The sequence below is a fragment of the Enoplosus armatus genome, chromosome 3 (genome assembly GCF_043641665.1).
Source record: "Enoplosus armatus isolate fEnoArm2 chromosome 3, fEnoArm2.hap1, whole genome shotgun sequence".
In the NCBI taxonomy this organism is placed as follows: domain Eukaryota; kingdom Metazoa; phylum Chordata; class Actinopteri; order Centrarchiformes; family Enoplosidae; genus Enoplosus; species Enoplosus armatus.
In genome coordinates this window covers 15,433,767-15,447,061 of record NC_092182.1, presented here as the reverse complement: position 1 = coordinate 15,447,061, position 13,295 = coordinate 15,433,767, and the positions used below count along the sequence as shown (strand labels likewise).

The 13,295-nt window shown below is 40.5% G+C and overlaps 1 protein-coding gene across 1 annotated transcript; it reads left to right on the top strand.

Moving 5' to 3' along the window:
* Positions 1–3,951: 3,951 nt before the first annotated feature.
* ptgis (prostaglandin I2 (prostacyclin) synthase) lies at positions 3,952–10,602 on the top strand. Its single transcript, XM_070902012.1, has 10 exons — positions 3,952–4,073; positions 4,476–4,599; positions 5,090–5,265; positions 5,362–5,508; positions 5,619–5,731; positions 6,195–6,376; positions 8,439–8,601; positions 8,909–9,090; positions 9,597–9,748; positions 10,274–10,602. Exons 1-10 carry the CDS (start codon positions 4,003–4,005, stop codon positions 10,431–10,433), a joined length of 1,470 nt encoding a protein of 489 aa, XP_070758113.1. The 5' UTR covers positions 3,952–4,002; the 3' UTR covers positions 10,434–10,602.
* The last annotated feature ends 2,693 nt before the right edge of the window (positions 10,603–13,295 follow it).

Here is a 13,295-nt window from a genome sequence, read left to right as displayed (position 1 = left end):
TAATCCCCAACACAGTTTTGTGACATAGAATATAAGACTGTTAGATTGTGGATCAAATACTGGCATCTTCATACCGTAATACAAATAAAACTACATGCATTATAGTATTTTTGAAGAAATCATTTGTTGCTGGAAACCTCATCATCTGATGTCTGTATAACCTCTGCATCTCAAAATTAGGAAACTGTATAATTATGAAAAACTATAAGATCTCTAAGTATCAACATTAAGTAACTAGTGATCAGGACCTGTGGGGACTTGAAGACTGCAGGTTCTTCAACACAGTGTCAGGCAAGATACAACTAGGGTTGCACCTGACAATTACTTTCATTGTTGATTAATCTGACGGTTATGTTCTCGATTCATCGATGATTCGTTTTGTCAATAAAATGTCAGAAAATCGTGAAATAAAGTGTTATAATCTCCCACTGCCAATCGACTAATTGATTAATTGACTAATCATTGCATCTCTGGATAAAACGTCAACCAAGAACCACTAAAGATCTGCCTGCCAACCCAGGACCAATGTTGAGCTCTAAGTTCATATAAGGTCTTTAAAATGATCTTCTTGGTTGTGACTGAGACAACTAATTGACGAGTAATTGATTGAGACTAATTTCTGAGTGTAATAAACTGAGGTGTTACCACTGAACCCATTACCCTCTGCACAGCTGAAACATTTTGACAAAGATGACGGAGATGATGGAGCATCTCCCCAGAGGAAGTGAGAATGGCTCAATGTGTCACTCTGCTTGCTCTTTCCCTCTCAGTGCTCTTCACTTCGGCACAGTCATCTGACAAATACTGTCAAATAACTTCCTGTTACTTCTCAAGTGCAACTGTGTGCCACGACTTTGATCTTACAGCTGCCCAAAAGAAATGTGTTTTTGTCTCAAAGTCAATATAAACTGATGTACAGGACGGGAGTAATTGAGCACTTTTCTTTTTGAGCCTATCTGTGCTAAGAGGGCATTTTGAACTGTGTCAAGAGATCCCGGTCCACCTTTGAACCCAAATTTGAGGAAATCTGTGAGCTACTGACAGCCTGTGACAACTGTTAAAGCTGGGAGAGAGCCCAGGAGAGATCTGCAGTTCTCACCACGCAATCTCCACTTCCACTTCTAATTTCCTGAGCAAATGTTACTCATCAATTCCTGGCCGCAGAGTGAGCCTGATAAAAGTTGGGGTGGGTTTGAAAATAATGTGAAAAAGCTGTGTCTAACTGGGCCACGGAAACTGTAACGCCATCCACTTATCGGCCTTTACGAGAGGAATGATCATCACATGGTCCACCTAGTAAAGATCAGGAGACTAATAAAGATCGCTCGCTGTGTGACTGTAAGAATTACAGCTGGAGTTATTCAGGTTCATGCCTAATGTTCACTATGTCATTTTATAATTTAAGCATACACAGCTTTACACTGAGTTACTTGTTTGTTATCTAATCATTACCCCAAAATATTATTTATGTTTAATCAAGGCTAATGTTTCATATAACCTCATTTACACAGCAGGGTTAGTGTATTGGATAGCACATCAGGTTATACATCTGCCTTTAATGAACTGATTAGTCATAAAAACAGTGAAATTATAAGTTATAAATACAATATTAAATTTATTATAGATAATTCTTCATATTTGCAGTGTTTAAAAGCAGCTCATGGAGCTCGAGATTATGTGGTAGACATCCAGGTTCAATTGTTGAGCACTTTAACTGCCTTATATTTGACCCCCTGGACATCACTTGTAGTTTCACCCTGACTTTGAATTAAAATATATATTTTCATACCATCCAACAGTAATGAATTTGGCCTCTGAGAGGTATGTCAGTGCCAACACTTTGTTCAAATGGAACTGCATCTATCACCTAGAAATAAAATCATCACAATATATATTGAGAAATTACTGTGCAAATATTAATATTTCATTCACTTATACGAGTATTCAAAAGTACTAAAGAGTACCAGCATTTAATGAGTTTTATTTCTGGTTTACCAATTCATTTTGAAGCTTTCAGTTGGTTAATTGTGTGTGTGTGTGTGTGTGTGTGAACTTCACTGTGAGTGTATTTTGTGTTACCATCTGAAAATAACAAGGGCGTTATCTTTCACAAGCTAAAGGCAACTCTCATTTGGATCACTTTGTCTTTATCACATTTTACATATATTTCATTGTCTTTTATAGAACTGTATTGTTAATTTGTTTTACTGTAAAATGCGGCATTCAGCTGGGCTCAGAATCTTGTGCAATGTAAAGTGACATGGATGTTTGTGTTTATAGCTATATATTTGCTCGTATACTATATATCATATATCATATATATGTATGAGCTGCATGATACAATCCGTGCTCACTGCAGTGTTAATGTTTGCTGTAGGAACTGAAGTTTCAGGTTGTTGTAGCTACTCCGGTCGGTTAGCGAAGAGCACACAGAATGTTAGCAGTAGCTGCAGGCTAGCGGCTACTTGTGACTGTTGAAATACCCTCAAATTACTCATCTAATGCCATCGTACAATCGTAAAGTCTTCGTTTTCCCCTAATCTGTCCACGGTCTTTGACACTCATTTATTCATCATTTACCAACACAACATGGTCGTTGTTGACAACTTAAATAGTCCATGTGGATTTAATAGTTTAACTTTCATTTGGGCCTAAGTTACTATGGTTTTCCTGTTAGACAAAATACTGTCTTATCCCTGTTTTTGGGGATAACAAACTGTTTAGGTTCTTAATTCATGCGCACTAATGATCTAAAAATGTTAGCTCTGATATACCTGTCAAGCCCGCCGCATTGACGTTAACGTTGTGTTGTGAATAAGGTGCGCCGAGGACTTTTCTCGGGGTACTGATCTTTACTTGAAGTAACACATCGTGGACTCGCTTCACGTCAGTGTCCACTACTGAACTTTCCAGCTGCTGAGAGGTGAGGTGACTGTAAGTGCGTGACTACCCTCTGCTGGTACGGTGCACGCACCAAGCATTTTTTAGATTGGTTGTATAATTTTAGTTGTCAAATTGTGTCATCCTGATTGTCCATACTGTAGTTTTACTATGCTGGTCTATTCTGTACACATTGACATCTATTGCATGTCTGTCCATCCTGGGGGAGGGATCCCTCCCCTGTTGCTCTTCCTGAGATTTCTTCCATTATTTCTTGTTAAAGAGTTTTAGAGGGTTACCATATCCAAACCAAGGGTCTAAGTATAGAGGGTGTGATAACTGTACAGTTTGTAAATCCTGTTGAGACAAATTTGTGATATTGGGCTGTATAAATAAAATGTACTTGAGTTTTTATTCTGGTATGGTATGACCAATAGATCATTCATTCATTCACTAGTAAGAATATTGGAATTATCACATATGGGCATAAACAAAACTCAAACTAGTAATTGCTCCTATCGCTAATCGTTAATCATCAGTTTCAGTGTGACAGACAGCGTCATCAATAGATACTGGTGACTGGAAGTTATTAATTAAGGGAGGTAAAAATAGTCATTTCACAATGTTAAAGGGAAACTGAATGTTGTCATGGAAATATTTCACATCAACAAACTGACAACTGGATAGTGTGACACCAGCCCTGAAATATGCGTGCCCTTACTAAATGAAACATGAGCCGTTTACCTCGATGATGTCAGTGCTATGAAATGTTGTGGCAGGTGGCTTTTCCATGCAGAGTTTGAAGAATAAACGAAAGATTTTGTGCAGGCCGTCATCTGAAAGGTGTAACTTAATGAGAACTCAGCTGTACATAGTATAACTAGTGAAGTGGAATTTTTCAATAATTTCAGTTTATGTTACTTAATCAGGATGTGGAGTTTTGTGGTGTCTGACTATGTCTACTGGACAGTATTGTGCAACACTTTGTGCCACAAGCCACACCTTTCCACTCCTAACAAATAGAAGTCGTAGCTGAGCCAGGCTCTAAGATATAAGTGAGTTGCCAGCGGCTATGGAGTAAATTGTCTGCGAGACACGACAAGTATCAGACTTTAGGAAAACATGTTATGGACAATATTTTTGCTTCTTAATGGACTGCTTATACTAGTTCTCCTTTACTCCTCTCGCACAAGGTAAAGTTATTCATTAATATGTTGATGTTGCAGGTTAAATTCAATTATTAACAAAGCTGCATTTCATAGATTGTAACGGATTGAGTCTGAAGGTCTGCAAAATACTGCAAAAGCACATTTTGCACTATAATTTGTTATTTTCTATTTAATATTAGCAATACTTGTATCAGAATACCTCTTCATTCAAAACGCTGATTCTCTGCATTCAGTTTGGTTTTAACAGAATAAAGCTCCAACCGAGGCCTACTGCATGGCTTTTCAACCACACAATAGAAAGCTCTCATGACATAATGTTCATGTTAACTGCAAACCTGTTGGTTGAGATTCATGAACGAATGAAAAGTAGAGCAACCAACTCTGTGACATTGTTGTAATTTTAATATGTTTTCTTATACCTGACAGACAGAAAAACGAGCCACCTCTGGACAAAGGTTTCCTTCCATGGCTGGGGCACGCTCTGGAGTTTGGAAAAGATGCCGCAAAGTTTCTGACCCGGATGAAAGACAAACATGGGGATATCTTCACAGTAAGTTCTGATACAGACTGTGTAACTGTGATGTGGAACTTTTATCTCCAAACATGCCCATGTTTATGGAAATGAGAAGCTATTTTGAGATTGATGAAAATTTGACTGTCAAATAGAGTAGAAATGTATGTGTAATGGTTTAAAGGAAAAGAGTCTAATATTGTAATTCCCGATCTGAAATGCAAATCAGGTTTTCAGATGACAGCAACAAAATATTAATTTTAAAATAAATGATATCATTATGCCAGTGTGGTGGTAGCAAGTTAATTAATCCCCCATAATGCGGTTAATATATCTGAAATTAGGACTGCATTATTTTTCTAATGTAGAACAAAATGTTCCACTGAATAAGCCTTCTAGCAAAAAAACCTGGCCTTTCCACATAGCTTCACATTTTTTAGGATAGAAGAACTCTTAATAAGAGTTGGTTAAAAAAAAGCGATTGAAAACAACAAATATTGGAACAACTAAAATGACGTTGTCCTCCCAGGTCCGTGTTGCTGGTTACTACGTGACGGTGCTGTTGGACCCAAACTCTTTCGATGCCGTGCTGAATGACACAGTCTTCTTGGACTTCACCCGCAACAGAAACCAGCTCCTAAAACGTATCTTCAGTCTGCAGCTGCCGAGCATCACACCTGCAGCGGAAAGACAATGGATGGAACGGTAATGAATGCATCTTTTAAACACGGCCTCTATGGTTCACTAAATGATAAGATCTGCTTTAAATGAGTGTTGCAAATCTGTTTATTATTTCCTCAGACATTTTCAAGGTCTCAGTCTCTCCAAGCTCAGCGGTGCCATGAACAGTCACCTTCAGAACCTGCTGCTGAGTGACCAGAAAGGCTGCCGGCCGTCAGAGTGGAGACAGGATGGACTCTTTAGCCTTTGTTACAGCCTACTCTTCAGGTAGCACACAGCATTTCAATCTGGCGAAATACTGTAACTCAAATGATGTCAGTGTTTATACTAACAGGAGTGACAGACAGGACGATTTTTAACATTATTGCTGTGCTCAGGGCTGGATATCTTACATTGTTTGAGAGGAGAGACAAGGCTACTGCTGTCTACAAAGAGTTCCGCAAGTTTGACGATCTTCTCACCAAACTGGCCCGTTGCTCACTCAAACGAGGTAAGCCAACACAAAGGAAAAAATTATTTTACTTTCAATTTCCTGTCTGGCTTTAGATCTGTACAGCACAGCAAGGTGTGTGTGAATGTATCTCTTTTTTTTCCCTTTATTCACCAGTGAGTGCATACACATAAACAATATGGACATACTAACAAATACAAAGGCAACAACTGATGATGTTGATTTACAAAACATAAAATGACACAGACCAGCAACAGGGGACAGTATGTGAAGAAAAAAAAAAAAGCAAATAAATAAAAAACAAAACAAACAAACAAACAAAAAAGTGAGGTAATAACTAAATTGAAAATAAAGATGAAGAAAAGGAGAAGACAAAAAGAAAAGCGAGAGGGAGAGAGAAATAAAAATGAATAAATGGCGGGCGTGAGCTGGGTTTGGATGCATTTCAGGCGAGCTTTGCAGAATGAGTTTTTTTTTATTTTTTATGTCTAATCACTAATAGGGGAAAGCAAAACAGCCAACTTATCCCGGGAGCGTCTGTGGGAGCTGCTGTCCCCAAACTGGCTGAACGGAGGGCCGGAGTCAAACTCCTGGCAGCAGAGCTACCATCACTTCCTGCAGGAGGAGGGAGTTGACGCAGAAATGCAGAAAAGAGCTTTACTCCTGCAGCTGTGGACCACACAGGTGAGAGCTTGTTTATTGATCTCTCTCCCACACACACACAAACCTCAAACACACACACAACGAGACCAAAGCATATAAACTTTCCACACCCAGACTGCATGCTTGAATCCCACGCCATGGTTCTCAGCCTGCCAACAACGCACAAGTGAGAGGCCATGGATTCCTCTCTGCCACTTACTCATAGCTACCTGCCTCAACCTGTTGCTGCCAGTTTTGATCGTCCGTAACACCTTATCTTGTTGAGGTTTAGTAATTACTTGTGAATACAGTGTGTAAGAGGACTGTCTTAGTCAGCTGAAGTTGCTTCCTCTTTTCCTACTTCACACAGTTTCATTCACTCATTTGTGGGAATTGTTGCTGTGAATCAGGTTTTCCACTGCTGACTACAATGCTTTGGTTGTGCACGGACATAGAGGTTGTTTAAATACAATATATGACCTTTGGATGAATCCCTACCTCGCCCATGAGTGAATCTTCTTGTCAAATATTAATTATTTTTTTAGTTTCAAATGGATATAGTGAACAAAATTGCCAATATTAAGAATACTGAATACAGAACTGTTGCTTCTTCATCCTCACCAGTCCAGACAAGTCCAGATCAACATGGTGTCGTTGCTCTGTGCTACCAGATGGGGGAGGCAGCAAGCTGTTTGACTGTCTTCATGCCTGCTGTTCATCTATGCTACATTTTAGCTGTAATAGCCTCAGCCCCTCTGTTAACCTGCTAGTCTCACTGGAACAATGATTGTTCGCGCAGTAACACCAGTGTACGGTTTTTAAGCGAGGAGAAACCTTTTGACAGGCCACCCACGACCGGCTCTTTCAGGCACTCTGCTGGTTTGGGAAAGACCGCTCTTCCTCCAGCGTGTTTGTTTGTGCTTTATCATGTCTGCTGGGATATTCGGAGCACTCAGTCTCAGTCTGGGACGGAAACTGGAGCACCACTGCAGAGAATAGAGGGATTAGATGTGAGAGTGGTGAGACGTGCCACAGTGAATATGGCATGTACATGTGTTACAGGCAGACTGAGGTATTTCAAGGTGCAATGGCAGAATTTCACTAAAGCCACCTACCTCTTCATCTTGGGCCCTGCACAAGCTGGTGGTTGCTGTTCTCTTTCCTTTTACAAACTTGCAACTTCTTTGTTACTTTCCTTCCTAGTGGGCGAGGGTGATTTAATGTGGTGTGGCGTCTGTACACTCTCACCCCCACATGTGTTTTAATATAAAAATAATTAATTACAAGAAATGGAAAATAAAGCAAGTCACTGGCTGCCGCATTAGTGTTTAGTGAGTCTTGCATTGTTAGCTTTTCCCAGGATACAGCTGCCAGCGAATCAAGTTATACCCTAAAGGAATAGTTTGACATTTTGTGAAATATGTGTATTCAAGAAGCAGCTGATTAGCTTAGATTAGTATAAAGACTGTAAACAGAGGGAAATAGTTAGCCTGGCTTTGTCTAAAGGTAACAAAATCTGCCTACCAGCACCTCTAAAGCTCACTAATTAACACATTATATCACATTTGTTTAATCCCTACAAAAACTACAAAAACCACACTACGGTAACTACATATTTAGCACACAGACATGTTAATGTAACCAGACTCAAGTCATTATCTGGTGATCTGAAGATCTAAGAGGGCAGAAAAGTAACTATGATGCACCTTAAGTCGCTTTTGGGCATTTGCCCCGGCTGTCAATGGAGAGCTGACCTGAGATGTGCAGAGGTAAGAAGAACAGTTCCCTTAACCCACAGCAATTACTGTCTGACAGGCTCAGGTGTCTCTCCCCGAGAGGCTGACAGCAGTGTCTACAAAGTGTGGAGCGATTCACTGGCTTCTCCTCATATCCATCATATTCAGACAGCAGCATTACAGAAGAGCTCAGAGGAAATATTCCCAAAAGAAAATACATTACCAGAAGTCTCTCTGTATATTTTATATATATATTTTATGCATTGTATGTCCACATATACAAAATGGACACTGACTTTTGTGCAGTTTTTAGTACTAGAAACTTATATAAAGGAGTATGTACTAAATTTGGGTATTTTTCCTTTCAGTGTAATGCTGGACCTGCTGCCTTTTGGCTCCTTGGCTTCCTGCTCACCCACCCTGAGGCCATGGAGGCAGTTAAATCAGAGATCAGAGGCCTTACTCTCCAGGGCACTTTCCTACAGCACCCCCCCATTAACCCGCTGGAAGCACACAGCACACCTGTGCTCGGTAGGTGACAGCTGCTATCAGCCTTTTCACTTATTCACTTGAGCTCTTCCAACTTGGGATTTAGCCACTCCAGTGAGATGGAGACAAAGGCTCATTTGATTTGTTGGAAATAACAAGATCAAGAAACAATGACAGTGGCAATAATAGTTTGACCTTTGAGTCAATTAAATAATGATTGCCTTTTTCATATATTCATATTCACGCAAATGTTTGTACCTCTCCAAATGACGCCCGAGGGCACCGCGGATTTAACTAACTCTGACACCCCTCTGACATTATCCGCTCTGCTGTCCTTTCCTTTCTGCAGACAGCGTTCTGAGCGAGACCCTACGGCTCACCGCTGCGGTAATGATCAGCAGAGAAGTGGTGCAGGACAAGATCCTTCACATGGCCAACGGACGGGAGTACCACCTCAGGCGGGGGGACAGAGTGTGTCTGTTCCCCTTCCTCAGCCCTCAAATGGACCCACAGATACACCAAGAGCCACAGGTGCAGACCCAAAGTGTACTAACAGAGGCCGCGATCAAAGCATCAACAGCATAAATATGAAAACACAACTGTTTTTGAGTTAACCGCTCAAGATGCTGTAATTACATAACATTTTGTGGGGTATGGATGCCTCCACCATCATGATACGTATAGTTGTGCGCCTCCATTGTGTATATATTTTTAAGCCATATTATGTTGCACAAAGCAATCTTGAGGAGGCAGGATTAAGCAGTGTGATTTAAATCACTGACAGAATAGGTCCTTTGGGATAAGCTGCTAAATGCCTACAAATTAAACAACTAGGAGTTGACTAGCACGAGAGCGAGATCAATTCCCAACGTTCATTCTGTTTGTTTGTCTTCAATGGTTAGAGGTGATAATTACACATTATTTTTAACTGAAGATATGGAGCAGGAGACATATGATCAAGCCTATTTTGCATGATATTATAATGCACACATTTAACATATGCCTTCATTGTTTCTTTTCTTATCTCTTCTTAACAGATTTTCAAGTATGATCGCTTCTTAAACGATGATATGACGGTGTCGGATAAGTTCTACAAGGATGGAAAAAGGCTGAAATACCACACCATGCCCTGGGGTGCAGGGAGGAACATCTGCGTTGGGAAAGAGTTTGCCATTACAGCCATTAAACAGTGAGTATAAAAACCTTCTGTAAAACATTTTTAGATTTATATCTGTCCATGATGTATCTGAAGTGTTAGAGTGATGCATTCATCATCAAAGCATTTCCTGTAATTTTTTTCTCCCGATTACCCGACCAAGACCAGCAAAATCCAGCTCCACATAATATTCTCTCTATTATCATTTCAGTCCCGCTTTCATGTCGTCTATCATCATTAGCAACAAGCTGTAATGTAGTAATTGCCTTTACTCCGTAATGAACTGTATGAAAGAGGCTAGGGGTGTAATGGAGGACAGTCTGTTGGGATCACATCATATCCAGTTACAGAGGTTAAAGGTCAATCCTTGTAATCCAACAACAGACAACAAGGACTGGGAAGACTTAGGGGAATCAGTTATTTTGGGGCATTTTGCTGTTTTTCCATCACAACCATTTCTGGATTTAACTGGATGTGTGAAACCTGCATTTGCTCATGTTCATATTGTCCAATGAGTCCTGTTTCATCAGTGGGTGGTCTGGTCCCTTGTGTCTCTAGATTTGTGTTCCTGCTCTTGACCCATCTTGATCTGGAGATGTACGAACCAGAGGCTAAACTGCCGCCAGTAAATCCCAGTCGCTACGGCTTTGGGATTCTCCAGCCGGACGGAGATCTGCAGGTGCGATACAGGCTGAGGAGGACGCAGCACGAAATGTGACTTGATTATTTGATTAACTGTAAAAATTGTTGATAAACATAAACATTTTTGTGATATGTACTGTAGCATTATTTATTCTACATTGTATTTAATCAGTGCATCGATGTATCATATTTAAATTTGTAGTTTGTTATTAATATTTTCAATAAAAAGGAAAAAGTAGTCCTGACATGTTTCTCATTTTTGAGACTACAAGTTTCCTCCATACTTTGGGCTACACCTAGTTGAACATACGTATGCTTTAAAGTCCCCTTCCACTCAAAAATGTGTTTTGCTTATTTTCACTTCCTTTGTTTGACCTTCACTGTGCAGAACGATGTATATGCCAGGTTTTACACTGGAAGGCTGTTTTCAAATATTCATATCCTGAAGGGGGGGTTCTCTGTGCTCACCTGAAATCTGAGTTTAAGACGTGTACGACCAAGACAATTTTGTCACATCACAACCAGTTTAGACGCATCGTGGGCCAGTTTGCAACTCACAGAAACATGATGTGGAAACTTGAAACTTCCAGTGCACAAACACTGAGAATGGACTTGAAGTGAAGTGGGAGACATTCTGTGTCCAGTAGTTAAATTAAAAAAAATCCTCCAAATGTCTGGAGAGGGGATCTTTAAACAAAATGTGGAATACAAAAACAAAACAGTGAGTATAGACTGGTGTTGCTTCATTGACCAGTATGCACATTTACTCAAGTACTTGTACTTTGTTCCATATGCTACTTTACACTTCTACACTGCTCTTTTCACTACATCTCAGAGGTAAATATGGACCTTTTTACTCCACTATATTTATTTAACAGCTATTGTTACTTCTCAGATTAAGATTTCACATAAAACATATCAGTTTAGAAAATACAATACATTGTTAAAGACTATAAACCAGTGGTTCCCAACACTTTTGGCTTGGGACCACTTACAAAACATCGTCTATGAGTTATTAGCAGTTTCACCAAAGAGACATTCCACCTCTAAACTTCCAAGATGGTTTAATCTAAATAACAATCGAAGGCACAAAGAGGTCAAATTATCCAATATTTCACAAAAAAACACCCTTTTTTTTTTTCTTCTTTCCTACCCCATTAATCATTTCACGGCCCCCAGATGGTCCTTATGCATTGATGTATCAACAGTCTAAGACTGTAATATATGATAATATATCATTCACAGGGCCATTTTTCAGCAGAATGAGTAATTTTACTGTTGGTACTTTATGGAGCCTACATTTTGCTGCTAATACTTTGACTTAATGTAAAAATATTCCATTACGAGTACAAGTCCTGCATTTAAAATCCTACATATTGTAATGTGTATGATCCGAATACTGCTTCTTCCACCACTGCCTATGTGTGGAGAGAAGTGGAGGGTTAACCCACCTACCTTCATCAAATCGAGCATTACATTGACTTCCACATTAGAAGCTCGTTTAAATCCTTCTCTCTGAACATGTAGGCTGCTTTCATTGATTTTCGCTCACGTCGGCTCCGTGCAGATCATATGACCCGAGATCATACATATATTTTCCCATCTTTTTTTTTTATGTGCACTACCCTATAATTACACCGTGCTTTTATCTAACAGCACACCCCTCCATAAACACAACAACAACGGCGCTCACAAGTCTTGTCGGTGGTACGGCCAGGCGCCGGGGCGCGGTGCTGAAGGAGTTAAATCAGATGTGGAAGCTGAGCTGCCACGGATCCACCTTCAGAGGGATGCGGCGCCTCCTCGCACAGCTGACTGGGAAACACAGGTAGTCTGTCCGAATTGGCTCTCGGCGTACTTGTTGATCTTCGGGCGAAACAGCGGCGCTATATGCGGAGCAGGAAGCCGGCGGGGAGGCAGTAGATCTTGCTGAGGATCCCTCTGCCATGTCGGAGGCAGAGGACGGGGACATGGATTGGGTTAGACCCTGGCAGTAGTAAACCAATAACGGCGCCTCCTTTTTCTTTTTTTCTTTTAAATGCTACTGCTTCATCTCCGTTTGTACCAGCGGACTGATTGTTCACAGAGCGGCACGGGCTGGTTTGATTCAGTGCAGGATGATGACAACAACTCACTACGGTATTTTTTTAAGCTTATTTCCGTCTTTGGACTTTGAATCATATGTAGCGTATCAATTGTAATAGATTACCTGTGGTAACATAGGACTACCGTGCGTTAAAACTGCACCAACATGGAGCAGGCAGCCTTTGAAAAACAGAGAAATGCTTAACGATGGAGGGTTTGCATTCACAACATTGCAGTTGTAGATGATTGGACATCACACTGAGCTTAGTATCGCTCTGGATTCAGCTGCTTTATACTGTAACAGCACAGAAGGAGATACTGTTTGTTTTAGTGGTGCTATTAATGATGAATTATTTTTTATCGAAGCCTTCACTTCCATGAAACAGGAGGGTGGAGGCTCCTTCAAATTAACATTTCTTTTCACTGCTTCCCCGCAGCCTGTCAATGCATTTCCAAGAGCCGACACAACAATGTCCACATCCTCATGTCTTTATTTTGTATGTGCTTTGTAATGTATGTTGACACAATGCTTCGGCCTAATTGTGTTTGTGAAGTGTCAGAAACTTTGTGCGACAGTGAACACTGATCACATCTGCAGGCCTGAGGTGTTGATGGGCTTCCACGCTCTCATCACACACACACATGAACAAAATGTAAAACAGCATGTATAGTGTGCAGCTTGTGCCACCATCTACAGTCATAGGTGGATCCAAAATGTTGGACCCTTTGTGAGGAGAAGATGTAGGCTATAATATATATATAAATATATTCTTCTCAGAGTCAGCCTGCCTCCCCCGGGGGAGCTCGCCGTGATTCAGGGAGTGAGCAGCGCTTCCTGGTGTTTCAGCACCAT

What these genes read in the sequence shown, in the direction of transcription:
- ptgis (XM_070902012.1), top strand. Translation starts at nt 4,003, where the DNA reads ATGTTATGGACAATATTTTTGCTTCTTAATGGACTGCTTATACTAGTT. An exon ending in TGTTACAGCCTACTCTTCAG is followed by an intron (nt 5,509 to 5,618) that starts GTAGCACACAGC and finishes TGCTGTGCTCAG; the next exon opens with GGCTGGATATCTTACATTGT. An exon ending in GCCATTACAGCCATTAAACA is followed by an intron (nt 9,749 to 10,273) that starts GTGAGTATAAAA and finishes TTGTGTCTCTAG; the next exon opens with ATTTGTGTTCCTGCTCTTGA.